This window comes from Enhydra lutris, unplaced genomic scaffold, assembly GCF_002288905.1.
Source record: "Enhydra lutris kenyoni isolate GAN:26980312 unplaced genomic scaffold, ASM228890v2 scaffoldscaffold4, whole genome shotgun sequence".
Lineage (NCBI taxonomy): Eukaryota > Metazoa > Chordata > Mammalia > Carnivora > Mustelidae > Enhydra > Enhydra lutris.
The window spans coordinates 56680622-56701412 of NW_019154088.1; the positions used below are offsets into that span (position 1 = coordinate 56680622).

A 20791-nucleotide genomic window follows, 5' to 3' on the forward strand; every position below is an offset into this window, starting at 1 on the left:
CTAACAGTTATTGAGCTCTTACTCTGTGCTAAGCACTTTAAATTAAATAACTCATTTAATCTTTACAAATACTGTCCTTGATTTATAGTTAGGAAAACTGAGGCCTGAAGCCCTGCAACTAGAAAGAGATGAAGATAGCACTTGAATCCAGGTCTCTTGGAGGCAGGGGCCAGATCTCTAAGCACTACTTTCTACTGTCTCCAGCTCCATGAACGATGCTTGTCCAGTAAGAGTTCCAAGTCAGCCGTTGCTACCATTCTTCTCTGATAAGTAGTTTACAACCTGGGAAAAGGATAAAGCTGGTGGCCATGTTTCTTCCCACAGTCTTCAGTGCTTTCTTTGCCTTGGTGTCAAGATTTGTGCTAAAGGCAAAACAATTCACAAAGTGATTGGAGTCTCCTTTTCAAGGACATGATTAAAGGTGTCTGGTGGTAATAAACAAGAATGCCAACTTAATGGATGATGTCTCAGTGTAGTATTGGCTAAAAAAAAAAAGAAAAGAAAAGAATAGAAAAAAAATTTAAGAGAAGGGTAGAGGGGCAAAGGTAGAGGGAAAGAATCTTAAGCAAGCTCCATGCCCAATGCAGAGCCTGATATGGGCATCAATCTCACAGCCCTGAGATCATGCCCTGAGCTGAAATGAAGAGTCAGGCACTTAACTGACTGAGCCATCCAGGCACCTCTTGGCTAAAAATTTTATTTGCTCACCGACCACATTTACTCTTTAACCAGAAGTTTCCTATTCTATCAAAATATAAAGATAAAAAAACTGTCTTTATTTTTATTTTATTTATTTATTTATTTATTTATTTTAAAGCTTTTATTTATTTATTTATTTGACAGGCAGAGATCACAAGCAGGCAGAGAGGCAGGCAGAGAGAGAGAGAGGGAAGCAGACTCCCCGCTGAGCAGAGAACCCGATGCGGGACTCGATCCCAGGACCCCAAGATCATGACCTGAGCCAAAGGCAGTGGCTTAACCCACTGAGCCACCCAGGCGCCCTATTTATTTATTTTTTAAGATTTTATTTATTTATTTGACAGAGAGAGAGATCACAAGTAGGCAGAGAGGCAGAAACAGGCTCCTTGCTGAGCAGAGAGAGCTCTATGCAGGGCTCGATGCAGGGCTTGATGCAGGGCTTGATCCCAGGACCCTGAGATCATGACCTGAGCCAAAGGCAGAGGCCTAATCCACTGAGCCACTGAAGCGCCCAAAGTTGTCTTTATTTTTAGAGAGCTTCACTCTGAGTCATGTATCTGGTTTGGATGTGGTCTTTTTCAATAAGACAATAGCAGCACAATAAGTCTCCAGGTCAGCATAGCATTTGCATTGCCTATTTTAGTAAACTTACATTTGGTTAGCTCCTGTTAGTGAATAATACTATGATCAAGCAGATGACATGATTTGTTTATTAGGCGAATCCCTGATGTCTACATTTTAATATAAGCCCTGTGCTGCTGTAGCTTGCTTTGGTCCACTAGTTCCTAGATGTGGTATCCAGCTGTTCGTCAGGTTCCCCCTCCGTAACCCATGGAAACCCCAACTGTATTACCACACCATGGGTTTTTACTGAGTTCACCATTTAAAAAAGTGGGAGTTGGAATGTTCCTTTTTATGTTTTTATTGAAAAGAGCAAAAGTGCTATGAAAAGGTAAAATGACTGTGTATATAGCTGATATTCTTTGTATGGGTTAATTTGAAAAACTTTGCATGCCTACTTCTGATGGAAATTGGGTCAGATTACAAGATAATGCTTGGCTTAAAATTTTTTTCACAGTAAACTAGTATTTGATGCTCATTCATTCTTCACTGTACTTATTCAATAAAATATCAACAAATCCTTATTATGTCATTGAACATGTGTCCCTTATGGAGGGAGGAGTTTATCCAATAGAGCTCTTTACAGACTTTGTTTCGCAATCTTGATAACTGCATTGAATGTGGCTTACAATTGCCGGAGACATTCAGGCTCTCAGATCCTACAATTGCTGAAATAAAGTGTATATTCTTGGGGGTGTTAGGAGGGGGGTGTAAGAACCAGGTGACAAGGTTAAGTATGCTTGATAGTCTTGAAGCAAGTGGCTATCTGCAGAGCAGATGCCAGATACTATGTATAGAAGTATCTGACATTTAGTGAGAATCTGTAATATTTAGGGTCGGTGTAGGGGCTTTTGTTCTAGATCATTTTCCCAAACTTTTATCTGCCAATACATCGTATTTTCTGTGCTTGCATGACTGTGCAAGTATAAAGGAGAGTATAAAGCACAGGCTATAGAATTGTTCAAAAGAAAATGCCAGTCTAAATTATTGATTATGTACACAGGGCATAAATCTTTGAAGTCATGGTAATGTTTCCAGACAGTACAAGATGGAATCTGTCTTAGATTTCCTTTAAAAAATACTGCTAGATGCATGGAGATGGAGCTTTGCGTACAATTTACCATTTTAATAACCCCAGCCGGAGATCTAAGGTAGTGCACTAGCCTACGGAAGCTAAGACCAAGCACCCGCTGCAGGACCGGAAAACTTGCTGCCGGAACCTTTGTGCTGCAGTGTCTCGCCTCCGGCCGGTGCTCATTCCCAAAGGGACCGTCTCAGCCGAGTGCCTGTTGGTAGGAGCCCGCTTGGCGTCGGGTCAGTGGAGGTTTGGGAGTGCTCTGGCTGTAACTGAAGCAGGCGTCGGGGAGAGTCCATAGGAGAGAAGGCGCCATGGACGATCAGGGCTGCCCCCGGTGTAAGACCACTAAATACCGGAACCCTTCCTTGAAGCTGATGGTGAATGTGTGCGGACACACGCTGTGAGTCGGGAGACAGTGGGTTCCGTGAGGGGTGAGACGCGCAGGGTGGGAGGAGGGAGCAGGGAGATGCTTGGCCTTGGCTCAGGGGAGAAAAGAGGGCGTCGTTCGTTTCGGCACAGAGGAGGAAAATGGGAAAAGGAGCGTTGTTTCTGTGAACGAACTCTAGCCGCCAGCCCCTGAGCCGCGCCGGCCTGCTTTGGACTGCTGGTGCCCAGATGTAGTACCCAGCACTTTGCCAGGCTCCCCCCTTCACAGCCCATTTATTTCCACACTGTGTTGACAACTGGGGTCCAGCCGTGTCGCTGGTGAAAGGGCGGCGGATTGGAGTGTTTCATTTCACGCGCAGTATTTTTATTGACAAGGGCGAAATTGCTATGAAAACAAAATTACTGTGAGTATATACTTCTGTTTATTATGGGGGTTGATTTGAAAACCCCGTCTGTAAACCAGTTTGTCTTGACGGAGCCAAACTCCGTCAAGACAAACTGGTTTACAGACGGGGGTTAGACATTCTCATCGCTGAAAGGGAGAAAAGTCTAGATTCTCGGCAGTTAATTTTGGAGAGAGAATGATGGCTGGCATTTAACGAGGGCACATTGTGTGCCAGGCACTGTTCTGAGCTTTTACCATGAGTTGTCTCCCTTCATTCCCTCAACAGCCCCATGAGGTAAGTACTAGTCTTATTCCCATTCACAGAGAAGGAGGCCGAGACTGCTCAAGGTCCCTTATTAAGTGGGCCCTGCTAGAATTGGAGCACACCATGTTTGACTGTGGAACGCTCATTGTGGGGAAGGGACAGGAAAGAGGGAGGTTGAGTTTGCGTATTTTGAAGAATAAGTGCAGGAATTGGTCAATATATTTCTTGTCACATTTTTAAAAAATATATTTTATTTATTTACTAGAGAGAGAGAGAGAGAGCGCGCGCGAGCGCGCTCGCCCGCGAGATGGGGGGTAGGTAGGGGCAGAAGTAAAGGCGGCCAGTGTAGGGGGAGCAGACTCCTTGCTGAGCAAGGAGCCCGATGTGGGACTCATTCCCTTGACTGCTGGATCCTGACCTGAGCCTAAAGCAAAGACTTAACCGACTGAGCCACTCAGGCGCCGCTTCTCGCCACATCTTTATGGTCACATGTAGTATAGTAAAGGTGGTTTTATAAAGCACTTTGGGATTAAAGGTGATATATTGTGGTGAGCATATATTCCTGTAATTTCTCTGAGGTTTCTTAGAAATAAAAAATGACGTATAAGCTGCAGCGTGATAGACTAAGTCTTTGGGTAAGCAAAACTTGCATGATCAGTTGTAGTTATTATAATAAGGTTTATTAACTTGCTTAATTGGTACTTTTTCTTATTTTCATTTTCTTTTGCTCTATCCAGTAAAGGGAATGCAATAGAACTGTGATTGAATGGTTTAAGATTAGAAATAAGGTAAAAGTAATAAAATAGAATGCATGGAAAAGGGGAAGTGAGATAAACAGTGTATAAAGACTAATAGGTTTTTAGGGAGATTTCCTTCAATTTCTCTTCATTTGCCTGTATCAGGTGTGTTGGTGCTCAAAGAAAGTGAATTTACTTTTTTGGAAGGAGACTAAATGTAATTTTCTGCCAGATGTTTCTGCCTCGTAGAAATTAGCTAGTCAGAGAAGATTATGATTTCAGTAAGATAAATGGCATTTTTATTAGACAATTATGAAATAATTTATTTTTAATTAGAGATTGCTTTTGTTGTTTCCTTAGTCTTTTTTGTTTTCTCATAAGAGTTAAGAATTATCTAAGTTATTGGGGCCTGGCTGGCTCACTTGGTAGAGCATGTGACTCTTGATCTTGGGGTTGTGAGTTTGAGCCCCATGTTGGGTGTAGAGATTACTTAAAAAATAAAATCATTAAAAAAATTGTCAAAGTTATTCTTGTGTTTCATTTATTTTGGTTTAGTTACTAACTTGTTAGATATAGCCCACATTTTATAGTTCTTTTTTGACTTGATATATGAACAAAATGAATAAGAGAATATAGAGTATTGGCTAAGAGAATAAACTTACGATTTTGAATTCTTTGCATGGTCCCTATATAGGGCTTGGCTTTGGGCAAATTACTTCTTGTACTCATTTTTCTTATTTGTACAATAGAGGTAGAAGCACTACCTATATTACAGTGTTTGAGGATTAAATACTATATGTAAAATATTTGGAGGTGTTTTATAGAGTTTCTGTCTCTACTGTCAAATACAGTATTTGTTTAATACTATCTGTAGTATTTGTTTGATGCTATCATATTCTTACTTGTGGGTAGTATGTGTGCTAAGCAGAAATGAAATTGAGGGGCGCCTGGGTGGCTCAGTGGGTTAAGGCCTCTGCCTTCAGCTCAGGTCATGATCCCAGGGTCCTGGGATCGAGCCCCACATCGGGCTCTCTGCTCAGCGGGGAGCCTGCTCCCCCCTCTCTCTGTCTCTGCCTGCCTCTCTGCCCACTTATGATCTGTCAAATAAATAAATAAATAAAATCTTAAAAAAAAAAAAAAGAAATGAAATTGAAACAGGAGTCATTTGGGCTACTATGAAGGACTTGCACAATAATGATCATATTTAAATGAATTCAAGAGACTAATAATATGCTAAAGTGATAGGTTTAATTATAGTGACCCTATTGTGATAGAGTGAGTAGGAGTAGTGATTCATGAAAGATATGAAGTGTAGGATTATGGAAAGATTAATTAGGGTGTACGGTTTATGGGAGAAAATGCAGGAGCAAAAAGGAGAAAGGAGGTGAAACATTCCGAAAATACTCCTCCCTTACCTGCTAGTAGTTGAGGAAGCATATTCAGTTCAATCCAGCAAATACCCAAATGAATTGATTACATGTGCATGAAAGAAGTTTGGATTCCATGTTCGTTTGTTTTTTAATTCAAGGATGAGCTTTGTTTTAATTACAGAAAAGTGTGATTTTTTTTTTCTTTTTCTGGACCACCTGTTTTAAGAAACAGGCCTTTCATAGAATTCTGGAGCCATACTGAATTAGATCGAATTATACCTAATTCTCATTTAACCAGGTCTTTAATAATAATTTAATTTTAATCCCAGCCATTCTTGGCAAAACTCATCTCTGGAAACTTTAGATGTATTTGATTTTACTAAATCCACTTTTTTTCATTTTAAACATGCTTAAGACACAGAGTAGTAGAATAAACAAACATGGGGTACCTGGGTGGCTTAGTGGGTTAAAGCCTCTGCCTTCGACTCAGGTCATGATCCCAGGGTCCTGGGATCAAGCCCCGCATCGGGCTCTCTGCTCAGCAGGGAGCCTGCTTCCTCTTCTCTCTCTCTCTGCCTGCCTCTCTACCTATTTGTGATCTGTCAAATAAATAAATAAAATCTTAAAAAAAAAAAGAATAAGCAAACATGTCCTGTTATATAAAAGTCAGCATTTGGCCATATTTACTTAAGACCTTTTTCTCTTCCCTTTTTCTATTCCTGCTTCTCACCTACTGGTGAGTTTCTGAGAGTTACTACTATGAATTTTGCTGATTGCGTCTCTGTGGTATTAATATGTTCCTCTGTATTTTCTCTAAATTATTAGTTTTATTTATTTATTTAAAAGATTTTGTTTATTTATTTGACAGAGAAAGAAATCACAAGTAGGCAGAGAGGTAGGCAAAGAGAGAGGGAAGCAGACTCCTTGCTGAGCAGAGAGCCTGATGTGGGCCTCGATCCCAGGACCCTGAGATTATGACCTGAGCCAAAGGTAGAGGCTTAACCCACTGAGCCACCCAGGTGCCCTCTTAGTTGTATTTAGAAGCTATATCAGGTTAAAGCTCAACTTATTTATTGTTGGAAAGAATGACTCATAAGTGGAATTAATTTCTTTGTTCTAACTGATATTCTGGACTAACCTTTATGCAAATTAGGAAACAGTGTCTCCTTTGGGCAGGAAAAGTACGAAAAGGGACTCATCTTGGTAAAAGAATTTGAAAAAGGGGACTTTGTAGATCTATTATTGTTAATTTCTAATTTTCTGTTGTGGTAGGAGAAGATTATTAAATTTCAGTCTTTTGAAATTTTCTGAAAACTTATTTATGGTCCAGCAAATGGTCTATTTCAGTGAGCAGTCAGTGTATATTTGAAAAGAATGTTCTGTGACTGCTGGGTGTATTATAAATGTCAATTAGGTCAACTTGGTTGGTGGCGTTACTCAGATCATCTATATTTTACAAATTTAATTTTTCTACTAATTTTATCAGTTACTCCCAACTAGATTGTGGATCTGTCAGTTTCTCCTTTTAGTTCTGTTATGTTTCATGTATTTTGAAGTTCTCTTGTTAGGTACATAGATATTTAGGATTGCTGTGTTTTCTTGATGACGATCTCCTTTTGTCATCATGAAATGTCTCTTTTTGTCTCTTGAAGTATTCTTTATCCTGCAGTTTTGTCTGAATTAAATAGTCATGTCAGCTTTCTTATGCTTACTGTTTGATGGTATATCTTTTTCCATCCTTTTACCTTCAACCAGTTTATATTACTAGTTAGTTAACATCTTGCTCTTTTATCTGGCCTTCAGATTTCTGCCTTTTAATTGGTGTATTTGTCCTTTTATATTTAATGTGATTATTGAACTCGTTGGGTTTAGGTCTACTTGTTTTCCATTTGTTCCTTTTGGTTTTTGTTCTTGTTCCTTTCTTGCCTTGTTTTGATTAATTGCATATTTTAAAGTATTGGCCATTAGCAATAGCTCTTTGTTATTATTTTAATATTGTAAATAGTTTTTGAGTGGTTTCTCTACGTATAACAATGTATATCTTTATCAAAGTGTATTTAGAGTCACTATCTGACACTCCCCATTTTTCACTTCCCATTTAGTAACTTCACAAACATGAACAATGTAATTCTGTTTACTCACCCATTTCATCTTTTATGCTGATCATGTATCTTTTACTTCTATATGTGATTCAGTATTGTTATTTTTGCTTTAAACAGTTGTCTTTATGGAAAAGTAGAAAATTAAAAAATAGTCTTTATAAAAACATATTTTTTGAGATGTAATTCACATACCACAAAATTCATCCATTTTACGTGTTGAGTTTGTGGCTTTAAGTATATTTTCTGAGATTGCTTCCATTACCACAATCAACTTTAGAACATTTTTGTCACTTCATAAAGAAACCCCGTGTCACTTAGCCATCACCCTCCAAACACTCCCTCTCCGCCATTGCCCCCCTCTAGCCTGAGGGAACCATTAATCTTTCTTTCTTTCTCCATAGATTGCCTGTTTTGGGTATTTCACATAAGTGGGATCATTCAATATGTGGTCTTCTGTGACTGGCTTTTTCATTTCATTTCATTTCATTTTTAAAAAGATTTTATTTATTTATTTGACATAAAGAGAGAGAGAGAGAGAGAGAGCCCAGGCAGGGGGAGTGGCAGGCAGAGAGAGAGGGAGAAACAGGCTCCCTGAAGAGCAGGGGAGCCTGATGTGGGACTCGATCCCAGGACCCCAGGTTCATGACCTGAGCCGAAGGCACTTGCTTAACCAACTGAGAACCCAGGCCCCCTCTGTGATTGGCTTTTACTTAGAATTAATGTTTTTATGGTTCATCTGTGTTGTAGCATGTATCAGCACTTTATTTCTTTTTGTTACTGAGTAATATACCATTGTATAGATATATCACTTTTTATTTATCCTTTCATTAGTTGATGGACATTTGGGTTGTTTTCACTTTTTGGCTATTGTGATAATGCTGGTAGGAACATTCATGTACAAATTTTTGTATGCACAAATGATCTTGTTTCTCTTGTACTTAGGAATATATATATATATATATTAAAGATTTTATCTATTTATTTGACAGAGAGAGAATTCACAAGTAGACAGAGAGGCAGGCAGAGGGAGGGAGGGAAGCAGGCTCCCTGCTGAGCAGAGAGCCCGATGTGGGGCTCGATGTGGGGCTCGATCCCAGGATCCTGAGACCATGACCTGAGCCGAGGGCAGAGGCTTAACCCACTGAGCCACCCAGGCGCCCCAGGAGTATAATTTTTGGTTCATATGATAACTAAGTTTTACTATTTCAGGAAGTGTAAGACTGTTTTTCAAAGTGGCTGCAGCATTTTACATTCCTGCTAGCAGTGTGTGAAGGTTCAGTTTCTTTGCATCTTCTGCCAGCACCTGTTATTTAACTTTTTTGGGTTATAGCCGTTCTACTGGGTATAAAGTGGTGAAAAAGTAGTCTTTTATATTCACCTACTTATTTACTATCTTTGGTGTCCTTCTTCTTCCCTTTGCCTGAAGAATTTTCCTTAGCATTTCTTATAGGTCTGTTGGTGAACAATTCTCCTAGATTTCGTTTATCTAAAAGTGATATTATTTTGCTCTACTGTGTGAAGGATTATTTTTGCTGAATATGAAATTAGAGGTTGGCATTTCACCACAAGAAAGACACTGTTTTCTGATCTCCATTGTTTGTGTTAGGAAGTTGGCTGTTACTCAGGTCTTTGGTTCCATTTACATAAAAACCTTTTGGGGCCGCCTTTAAGATTTTTTTTCTTTAATTTTTGTTTCTGGCAGTTTGAGTATGTTCTAGTTGTATTTTTGTTTGTTTGTATTCATCCTAGTTGAGGTTTGCTGAGCTTAGTAAGTCAGTATTTTTTATCCTATTGGAAAATTTTAGTGATTCTGAACTATTTACACTTTCTTCTTATTTTGGAACTCGAATTACATGTATGTTGGACTCTGATATTCTCTAAGTCCCAGTGGTATGATTTATTTTTCTTCAGTCTTTTTTCTCTCTGTTCTTTAGTTACTTTCTATTGATCTGTCTTCAAATTCACTGACTCCCATATGCAATTTCTAATCTTCTGTTAAGCTCATTCAGCATAATTTTGTTACTGTACTTTTTGCTCTAGGGTTTTCATTTTATTCTTTTTTGTAATTTTCATTGCTTTGATTGGATGTCCTATTCATACATTCATTGAGACCATATTTTCTTTTAGTTCTTTGAATGTATTTTCCTTTAATTCTTTGAACATATTTTGTGTTAATACTCTTAAAATATTTATAATAGCTGATTTTAAAGTTTCTGTTTGCTAGATCCAACATCTTGGCTGTTGCAGGGTTGGTTTCTATTGACCGTTCTTTTTGACCGTGGGCCACGTTTTTCTTTTTCCTTTTATGAATGTTTAGTACTTTTTTCAAATGTAAACTGGATCATGAGGCTGCTACATTTTAGAGATACTGGATTTTATCTTTCTCTTTGTGTGTTTGTGTCTGTGTGTGTGTTTTAATTTTGTAGGTAGATCATTTACTGGCTGATCACCTTGAACTTTGTAAGCTTGGTTTTAATCTTTGCTAAGACGGATCTGCAGAGATCCCAGTGTGTTTCCTTACTTTAGTGCAACTCAATGTCCTAACTTTTAATTCCTTGCAAAATTTGTTGTGTCCTGATTTTAAGCTTTGTTAGGGGAGTCTGAAATAAGTCTTTTTCTAGGTTTTGGTCCTTATTCCTATTTGGTACCTTTTTGTATTTCAGCTGGATGTCTAAAGTGTTAAGGTATAATGCGGTGTCTCTACTCTGACTGCGTGGGAACTTCACAGAATATCCACCACTCCCTTTTTAATTATTTAATTTTATTTACTTATTTATTTATTTATTTATTTGAGAGAGGGAGAGAGAGAGAATGAGCTGGAGGAGGGGGAAGGAGAGAGGGATAAGTAGACTCCTTGCTGAGCAGGGAGCCTGATGCAGGGTGTGATACCAGGACCATGAGATCATGACCTGAGCCAAAATCAAGGGTCCGATGCTTAACTGACCCAGCCACCCAGGGGCACCTCATATATCCACCACTCTTAACTACCTTTTATTCCTCTCTCATCCACTGTTCTTTAAGCCTTGATTGGTTTTTCCCTGCACAGGTATAGCCTTTTTGGCCAAGGACTTATGGGGGGTTTCCTATATAGACTTCTGGACCTGCTGCTTTGCAGTTTCAGCCATATCAACTGCACTGAACTCTGATCTCTGACTCTTCAGTTTAGCATAACCACTGTACCTTTCTTAAACTCTTACTTGCTGGTCATGGAAATTGTGCCAGGTAGAAAACTGAGGCAATTGTAGGGCTTGCTTTGTTAGTTTCCCATCTCTGAGGGATTATAGTGTTTGTGTTGTCTATTGTCCAATGCCTGTAAACCTGCGTCTCATACATTTGTTTGTTTTATGTTTGCTTATGGCGAGAATACTAGTCTGGCATCAGTTAACTCCATCATGTTTTTAAGGAAAAGCTGGCCTTAACTATTGCTGAGTCATTTGCTTCCTTAGTCTTAGTTCTATATGTACATGTTCATTTTCTTACCTCAAAATTCGCAATTGCTTGTACCTATTTAACATTTCTTTTCTTTTGTAGTTTCTAATTTTTTCACTACCTTAATTTTTTCCCTAATACTTTTCTAAGCATTCCTTTTTTCTTTTTAGTGGAGTATTTTCAATTGATTAGAATATAATATTGCAGAACAGCTTCAGAAAATTAATGTCCCATATCTTTTGAATGACAATTGCAATAAACATCTCAAGATTATTTTTGTAGGGGAGATGGGTTTGTTTTCAGTATGAGTTGATGTCCTATATTTTTTATAATCCAAATCTATTGAGTAGCGGAAAGAACACTGAGTCACAAGATAGAAAATCTAGGTTCTTGGTGCACCTGGGTGGCAAAGTCTTTTAAAGGTCTGACTCTTGGTTTTAGCTCAGGTCATGATCTTAGGGTCATGAAATTGAGTCCCACCTAGGGGCTTCTCGCTCATTGTGGAGTCAGCTGGAAATTCCCTTTCCCTCTCCTTTGCCCCTCCCACTTGTGTGTGCACTCTCTCTCAAATAAATTTTTTTTTTTAAGATTTTATTATTTATTTGACAGAGAGACACAGTGAGAAAGAGAATACAAGCTGGGGAGTGGGAGAGGGAGAAGCACGCTTCCCGCTGAGCAGGGAGCCCAATGTGGGGCTCCATCCCAGGACCCTGGGATCATGACTTGAGCTGAAGGCAGATGCTTAACCAGCTGAGCCGCCCAGGTGCCCCACAAATAACTATGTCTTAAAAAAAAAAAAAAAAAAGAAAAAGAATATCTGTGTTCTTGGTTTGCCATAACCAGCCAGTTTTATGCCAGCCATTTAACTTTGAATTGTTTATTTGTTTGGAATAGATAATTTTTTTCCGCCTTTAATCTCTTAAAATTTGGATAATTTAGTCAATAGTTAATTAGAAGATTATTGTGGTCAGTAGCTTTGGTCTCTGAATTCACATAGTTAATAGAACTCAAGCTACAAAAGATTTAGTCATTTTTGTTAGTTGTAATTGTTCTTTTCCAGTATGGCGGAGAGTGCTGATCATTCTGTTTACAGAATATGATTACTTCAGTATGGATTGATTTTGTTTTATGGCTGTGATATATATTTTTTGGTTTGATGAGAAGTGATTATTAGTGTACTTTAGTCTTTAAGATGCAATGTGTGCTAATATATGTAGTTCCTTTTCTTATCTAGTGTAACCTAATGTTATAGTTCTTTAAAACTACAGTTAATAATATTTAGTAATTATGTTATTTGTAATGTGTCTCTTTGTATCTTATCTCCATGCTGCTTCTCTTCTCTAATTCTCTTCTTACCTTATCTCTGTTCTGTTCTTTTCTAATCCTTTTCTTCTTAGTGGCAGTCCTTTTTTTTTTTTTTTAAAGATTTTTTTTTAAATTTATTTATTTGACGGAGAGAGATCACAAGTAGACAGAGAGGCAGGCAGAGAGAGAGAGAGAGAGAGAGAGAGAGAGAAGCAGGCTCCCTGCTGAGCAGAGAACCCGATGCGGGACTCGATCCCAGGACCCTGAGATCATGACCTGAGCCGAAGGCAGCGGCTTAACCCACTGAGCCACCCAGGCTCCCACTGGCAGTCCTATTTAAAGATTCATTTTACCTGGTCTGTGGCTTTTATATATATGTCTCTCTCTCTCTCTCTCTATATATATATATATATATACACACATATTTTTTTTCCCCTCCTCTTTTGGAGGAAAACGTTTGTGAACTTTTGCCTGTAGGTATCAGAAAATTGCATAGGAACCTTGGCTTCATGAATGGACATTCTTTTTTTTTTTTTTTTTAAAGATTTTATTCATTTATTTGACAGAGAGAAATCACAAGTAGGCAGAGAAGCAGGCAGAGAGAGAGGAGGAAGCAGGCTCCCCGCCGAGCAGAAAGCCTGACGCGGGGCTCGAACCCAGGACCTGGGATCATGACCTGAGCCGAAGGCAGCGGCCCAACCCACTGAGCCACCCAGGCGCCCCATGAATGGACATTCTTTAGGATTTCTTTCTTTAGAAGTTTGTATTATCAAATTTGTGTTGTAAGATTCAAACAGGTAATATGAAGCTGTTTTTGAGATGTTCACACTCATTTGTTAAAATACAAGTTATTTTTTTCTGCAAGAACCTGAAATAGTAGCATATTAGTTTCCTTTAGGAATATAAGTATAAACAGAGACAGAATTATTTTCTTTTTTTTAAAAGTAGTTTTTTTTTTTTTTTTTTTAAATTTTATTTAGTTATTTGACAGAGAGAGCACAAGTAGGGGGAGTGACAGGCAGAGGGAGAGGAAGAAGCAGGCTCCCTGCTGAGCAAGAAGCCCAAAGCCAGGCTTTATCCTAGGACCCTGGGATTGTGACCTGAGCTGAAGGCAGCCGCTTAACTGACTGAGCCACCCAGGCACCCCCAATTTATTTTCTCATTGCTTTTTTTCTGCTTTGGGCATAAACTGTTAAGTCTAATGAATGGTCAGTGATGTCTGCCTGAGTTTGAATCCTAGGTTTGCTACTTATTAGCTGTGTGATTGAGGGAAAAGTCGTCATATTCTTTAAGCACTTGATTTCTCACCTGTACAATGAGTTTACCAGTAGCCTGTACCTCACAAGATTACTGTGAGGATTAGATTACACACAGTTCAAGTAAGTTTAAGAATTCAGGTAAATTTAAGAGTAAACTTAATTTGTAATCAACTATAAGGAGTTATTTTTAGTATTGTGAATGTACATAACACAGTTTTTAGGTTAAGTGTCAATCTTTTTGGCAGTTTACTTCCTGTTTACCTAGTAGCTAGTCGCTGAGATAGTAAATAGAATGAGAATAATTGAAAATTTAACCTGCAATTTTAATGGTTTCATTCACATTTCAAACGTGTGAAGTCTGTTTTCAAAGAGAAATAAGACTCAGTAGTAATTTATTAGTTGTTGCTTACTATTAAATATAAGTTTGTAGTCTTTCTTGTGTACACTCAGTAAAATTTCCAGATGACTGATACCCAAACTTGCCTCATCCTAAGAATCATCTTGGTTGCCTAATTAAATTACAAATTTCTGGGCTCCACATAGATCTTTGGGGGAGAGACCTTATATTTTATGCAGTCTATCTAGAAGAGTCTTGTGTTCAAGCAGTGTTGGAAAACAAGGTGTGCATGTACAACAGTGAGTGTGGCAGACATGGTTCCTGCCTGAATTAGTTTTATAGTGTTTGAGCTCTTTTGAGTCATTAAAAGGAAATTAGTTTTTTTCCTCTTTGCAAGGAAGACAAGGGAAGTTTAGAGTTATAAAAATATACTTTGTAATTAAGGTGTGAATGTGAGCTTTAACAACTATGCCCCATATTTGTTAAACTGTTTGTGGAAAAAGTACTATTACAGAAACAGAAACCAGGGGCCCTAGGTGGTGCACTCTGTTAAGCATGGTACTCCTGGGTTTAGCTCAGGTTGTGATCTCAGGGTTGTGAGATGGAGCTCTGTGTTCTGCTCTGTGTGGAGTCTGCCTGAGATTGTCTCTCCTTCTCTTTCAGCCCCTCCTGCTTGTGCTTTCTCTCTCTCTCAAATAAATACATAAGATCCTTTTTTTTTTTTTTTTAAAGATTTTATTTATTTATTTGACAGAGAGACCGTGAGAGAGGGAATACAAGCAGGGTTGTCAGAGAGGGAGAAGCAGGCAGCCTGATACAGGGCTCAGTCCCAGGACCCCAGGATCATGAAGGCAGATGCTTAACGGCTGAGCCACTCAGGCACCCCAATAAATAAAATCTTAAAAAAACAAAAATAAAAAGCAGAAACCTGAAATCCTGGAACCTAATTGTCACCATTCTGCTGATTTTTAGGGGAAGCACATATTTTTTGTGGATATATCCTAAAGTTTAAGAATTTTTCAGGAAGGGCGCCTGGGTGGCTCAGTGGGTTAAAGCCTCTGCCTTTGGCTCAGTTCATGATCCCAGGGTCCTGGGATCGAGCTCCACATCGGGCTCTCTGCTCGGCAGGGAGCCTGCTTCCTCCTCTCTCTCTCTGCCTGCCTCTCTGCCTACTTGTGATCTCTGTCTGTCAAATAAATAAATAAAATCTTTAAAAAAAAAAATTTTTCAAGATTAGCATCAAGTGAACAAAAATGTTTAGATGGTTAAAAATGCATAAATGTTTTTGTGAAGTAACCACTGAAGAGGAAAGATCTAAATATTAGCCCCATTAGGAAGGTGGAATGTGATGTCTGATTTGGCTGTCATGCTGAACATGGAAGCCTGTGTAAAAGTACATCCCTCAAAGTGCTATTTGTTTTGTCAAAAGGATTGATAGGAAGTTGGCAAAGTCAGTTAATTTAAAATTGGGAGGAGTCTAGTAATCATCTTTTTAGTTCTTTTATATCTCTCTCCCATCTTGTTTTTTTTAACAGATGGGAAAAACAAAGCCTGTTTAAGGTTAAATGGTTGCATTGCCCACCTGCTCTACTTTTTTCTTTCTGTGTAAATCCTAGTTAAGAATCAGTCAATTAGGGACGCCTGGGTGGCTCAGTTGGTTAAGCAGCTGCCTTCGGCTCAGGTCATGATCCCAGCGTCCTGGGATCGAGTCCCACATCGGGCTCCTTGCTCGTCAGGGAGCCTGCTTCTCCCTCTGCCTCTGCCTGCCATTCTGTCTGCCTGTGCTCGCTTGCTCTCCCTCTCTCTCTCTGACAAATAAATAAATAAAATCTTTAAAAAAAAAAAAAAGAATCAGTCAATTAAATTTTAGTCACATTTGCTAAATAAAATTCTTATTGATGTAATGCAACTAGATTGCTTGTCAAACCCTTTTATTTATTTTTACTTTTTAAAAAGATTTTTAATTTTTATTTATTTATTTATTAGAGAGAGAGAACACTCAAGCACACAAGCAAGGAGAGGGCCAGAGGGAGAGGGAGAAGCAGATTCCTCCCTGAGCAGGGAGTCCGGCACTGGGCTCCATCCCAGAACCCTGGGATCATGACCTGAACTGAAGGCAGATGCTTAACTGACTGAGCCACCCAGGTGCCCCTAAAACCCTTTTAAAAAATGAAAATACAACAATATTATCAAAATCAGTTGGATACACTTAGGACAATTTTCTTTTTATATTTTAGTTTCCAGGATGTTAACATAAAAAAAAAACTTTAAATGTTCAATAATGATTTTTCCGCCAATCCTATATTTTGCTATATCATTTTATTTGAATGATAATATATAAACAGTGTCATAGTGTTTGGCTTTTGAGGTATAAATGTGCAAATTGGGAAGCCTAAATGTATTGTTTGTACAATGAAATGATTATTTATTTATATTAAAAAAAGATTTTATTTATTTATTTGACAGACAGAGATCACAAGTAGGCAGAGAGGCAGGCAGAGAGAGAGAGGAGGAAGCAGGCTCCCCGCTGAGCGGAGACCCCGACGCAGGGCTCCATCCCAGAACCCTGAGATCATGACCTGAGCCTGAAGGCAAAGGCTTAACCCACGGAGCCACTCAGGTGCCCCACAATGAGATGATTTAGAGGGTAACTAATTTTATAGTATTTTTACTTTGCATATTTCATTTTTGATTTGTATCATAGATATATGCTTGTACAAACAAGTGTATTCTCCACAAAAAGAGAAGAAAATGTAATATTCATGGACTTTGTTAAAACTGTTCGGAAGTATTAGGTTTTCTTACATTCACTGTTAGAATATATAGAAAAACAGAATTTTGAGATGAAGGAAAATGGTTGTATACCTCATTCTGCTTTCTTTAGAACATAAATATGATAGTGGCTATATCATTGAAAATTAATGAAGGCTCCATCAATATGGTGCAGTGCCTCTGCATCACTGATACATATATATTTAATGAGTCTGCTATTGTAATTTTAGGTAACCGAAGCAAACTGCATCTAACTCTGATTTACTTAAAAACAATTCATTCCAGGGGCCCCTGGTGGCTCAGTGGGTTAGGCCTCTGTCTTCGGCTCAGGTCATGATCTCAGGGTCCTGGGATTGAGCCCCGCATGGGACTCTCTGCTCGGCGGGGAGCCTGCTTCCTCCTCTCTCTCTCTGCCTGCCTCTCTGCCTACTTGTGATCTCTATCTCAAATAAATAAATAAAATCTTAAAAAAAACAGTTCATTCCATTAAAATATAAATGTCTTAAAATATTCTAATATTAAATATAATTTCTTCATAAATAATTCTACAGTGTTTACTTTTAGGCTATAATTAAGTTGTTTCTAAAGAGAGCATCACTTTTTAGGACTGTTTCAGATAATGTAACCAAAACATGTCATTTGATCTTACTTCTTGTTACTGATCTGTGGACTTGGAATAGAAAATATGTAGGAAAAGTTTTAAAAAAGTTATAGGATTGTGGTGTGACATGGAAGATGTTATATTTTTGAGATCTGTTGGAGGATACATGAGGAACATTTTAAGGATATATTTCTATATTTGATGTTAGGAATATAACTATTTATATTTATATTCAGTCTTATTTTAAAATGCTTTTATTTTAAAATGTGTATTGCATTAGTTTATTGAAAAGATAATATTAAAAACATTTCTAAAAATTAAAACATTTGTGACAACAGAAAAATAGTTGTAAATATAATACTTCTACAGAGAATTTATTTTAATTTTTACCTTCTGATTCTTGTGATTCTACTTAGAAATCAGTTTTATATAATGTGTGGTTTTTATAGAACTGGAACTTGCTGAACTACATATTACTTTATTTTTTAGAAATGTTCATATTGCCAGTCAAATGAATACATAATTGATATCTTACAATTTAATAAAATATTGTGTTAGCAGATGAAGATTCTTTATCCATGTTTTTTTTATCCATGTTTTTTTAATGCCTAATCAGATCATAGTAAAAGGAGTGAGTTTCTTTAGAAAGTTGAGGCCAATAAGCAAAGTTTTAAAGACAAAAAGCTCTTACTTTCAAGGTAGTTTAAATATATTTCTAGGATCTAAACTGTAGTATGTTACAATAGATCTCTGCATTATTTGGATTATGAATGTTTTATTATAATTGTATTTGGGATATTCATTAATATTTAATTCCTTATGGAGGTTAATTGCAAAAAGCAATCTATGTAATGTGTTGCAACTAAATGCAAAAACATACAATTTAAAGTAGGAATGGTGTCAATAATAATAAATTGCTACAGCTAGTATAAGTTTAGTGCTTGTAATTTCCCCTTGGGAAATACATTATTTGTGCCTCCTGTTTGCTTTATGTATTTTGGGTTTATATTATTTGGAATTAGCATAGAAACTAACATGTTATATGTAGAAGTTAGAACGTAGCAAGCTAGAAATTACTGAACTCATATAGGCCAAGTGGATTGATTACTAAAATTCCTCACAGAGGATAATTAGTTACTTACGTAAATATTACCAGGATGTTTTGTTTTGTTTTCAGTCAAAAGGAAGAGCCAGAAATAAACTAGTGCTTTTCGACTATTCTTTTTACTAGCACTGTTCCCAATTATTGTGTTCATTTATGGGTTTTTGTTTTCTAGATTTTGCTTATAGAGACATTTTGGTACGGTGGTTAAAAGCATCAACTTTGAAATCAAAGAAACTCGAGTTAAATCCTTGTGCTACCACTTACTAGAGACCTGCAGCAAAGGCTTTTTTGACCCCTTGATTCCTAAATCTTAAAAATGGTGCTAAAAATAATGCTACTTGATTTACAGGCTTGTTGTGGAGATTAAGTAAAGGACAACTTGTACAACATTTGCTTGGCGTTATTATTGCCTGGCATATAGCAGCTAATATTTATTGAGCACTTACTGTTGTTATTATTAAGAGCAGTAATGTCAATCTTAACTGTTATGTAATGTTTCTTTCTGAAAAATTATAAAATAGTTATAATAATAGAGAATCTTCAGTGTGCTGAGGGTACTGGTCAACCAGATGTAATCATAGTTTCTGTGCATATGTATTTGTTTTTTTGAAAATTAGATACAGATTGGATTGTGTTACATGAATTTCTGTGCAACTTAGTTCATTCATTTATCAATATATTTTGAATAACTTATGTTTGAGTATATAAATAGGTCCTTTTTCATGGTTACATCTTTTGAGAATGCATGATCTATGTAGCCAGTCCTATATTAATGGAAGCTTGGTTGTTTCCAGATATTCAGTATTACAGTTTTTCAGTATACATCCTTATCTTTGTGTATATGCAGGTGTATCTGTGGAGTAAATTTCTAACAGCAAAATGTGTATTTAAAATTTTGTTAGACATTACTAATATTTTGTTTATTTGTTTTACTTATTTCAACTTTCCTGATGTGGAATTGACATTCATTAAAATGCATATATTTAAAGTGTATAATTTAATCAGTTTTGACATATTAATAGACCCATGAAGTGATCACTGCAATTAAGATAACAAATATTTCTGTCATCCCCCAGATTTGCTTATGCCTTTTTGTAATCTGTTCTTCCCTCTGCTCCTATCCCCAGGCAGCAACTGATTTGCTTTTTCTTAGAGTAGTTGGCATTTGCTGTTATTTTACATAAAATCATAGTCTGTTTTGTTTTCCTTTTTTTGGCTTGGCTTCTTTGACTCCATTATTCTGAGATTCATCTCTTTTATTGTATCAGTGGTTCATTTCCTCTTTATTACTAAATAGCATTCTTGTGTAGATACATAGCTTGTTCATCCCTTTACTAAAGGGCTCGTTTCTGGTTACTTGTATTACAAAAGAGCTGCTATGAACTTTCATGTAAAAGTTTTTGTATGAACATGTGCTTTTTACCATGTCTGGCTTGCATGGTAGGTATATGTTTAACTTTTTAAGTTTTATGGTTTTAGATTTTACATTTAGATCTGTGATCCATTTGAAGTTAACTTTTGTGAATGGTGTGAAGTAAGAGTTTTGGTTGGTTGGTTGGTTGGTTGTTTTTCCTACGAGGATATCTAGGGTATCTAGCATTATTTGTTGAAATGCTTCTCCTTTTTCATTGGATTGCCTTAGCATTTTTGTCAAGAAGCAATTGACTAAATAAGTATGGGTCTGTTTCTGAGCCCTCTATTCTGTTCCATTGATTTATACCTGTCTTTGCTAGTACAAACGAACTGTTTTAATTACTGCAGCTTCATGGTAAGTCTTGAGACTCGGAAGTGTAAGTTTTCCCACTATGTTTTTTATTTTAAAAATTGCTTGGTTATTCTAGGTCGTTTACATCTCTGTATAAATTTTAGTATCAGTGTGTCAACCTTTGGTAAAAATGCCTGCTAGAATATTGATTGGGATTGTTTTAAATTGGTGGAGAATTGCCATCTTGACAATATTGAGTATTCAAATCAATGAATTTGATATATTTCTTCATCTACACAAGTCCTTAATTTCACTCAGCAGTGTGTTAAAGTTTTCAATTAGAGGTTTTAGACAAGTTTTATTGTATTTATTTCTAGGTAATTTTATTTCTTGTTTCTACTATATGTGTCATTTTAAAAAAAAAAACTCACTTCTTAATCATTTGGTATTAGTATGTGAGAATACAATAGATTTTTGTATATTAACTGTATATCTTGCAATCTTGCTAAATTCTTTTTTTTTTAATTTTATTTTTTATAAACATATAATATATTTTTATCCCCAGGGGTACAGGTCTGTGAATCGCCAGGTTTACACACTTCACAGCACTCACCATAGCACATACCCTCCCCAA

At 37.1% G+C, this 20791-nt stretch overlaps 1 protein-coding gene across 2 annotated transcripts in view; it reads left to right on the forward strand.

The window, feature by feature from the left end:
• The first annotated feature begins 2594 nt into the window (after positions 1-2594).
• LOC111161373 (MNAT1, CDK activating kinase assembly factor) overlaps positions 2595-20791 on the forward strand; it is a 209836-nt gene continuing 191639 nt past the window's right edge. Inside the window, exon 1 of one of the 2 annotated variants that reach the window (XM_022524991.1) lies at positions 2595-2798. In XM_022524991.1, coding sequence (XP_022380699.1) covers positions 2710-2798 — 89 coding nt within the window. In that variant the 5' untranslated portion in view covers positions 2595-2709. The remainder of the gene's footprint in view (positions 2799-20791) is intronic. The other variant, XM_022525000.1, reaches the window with a different exon arrangement.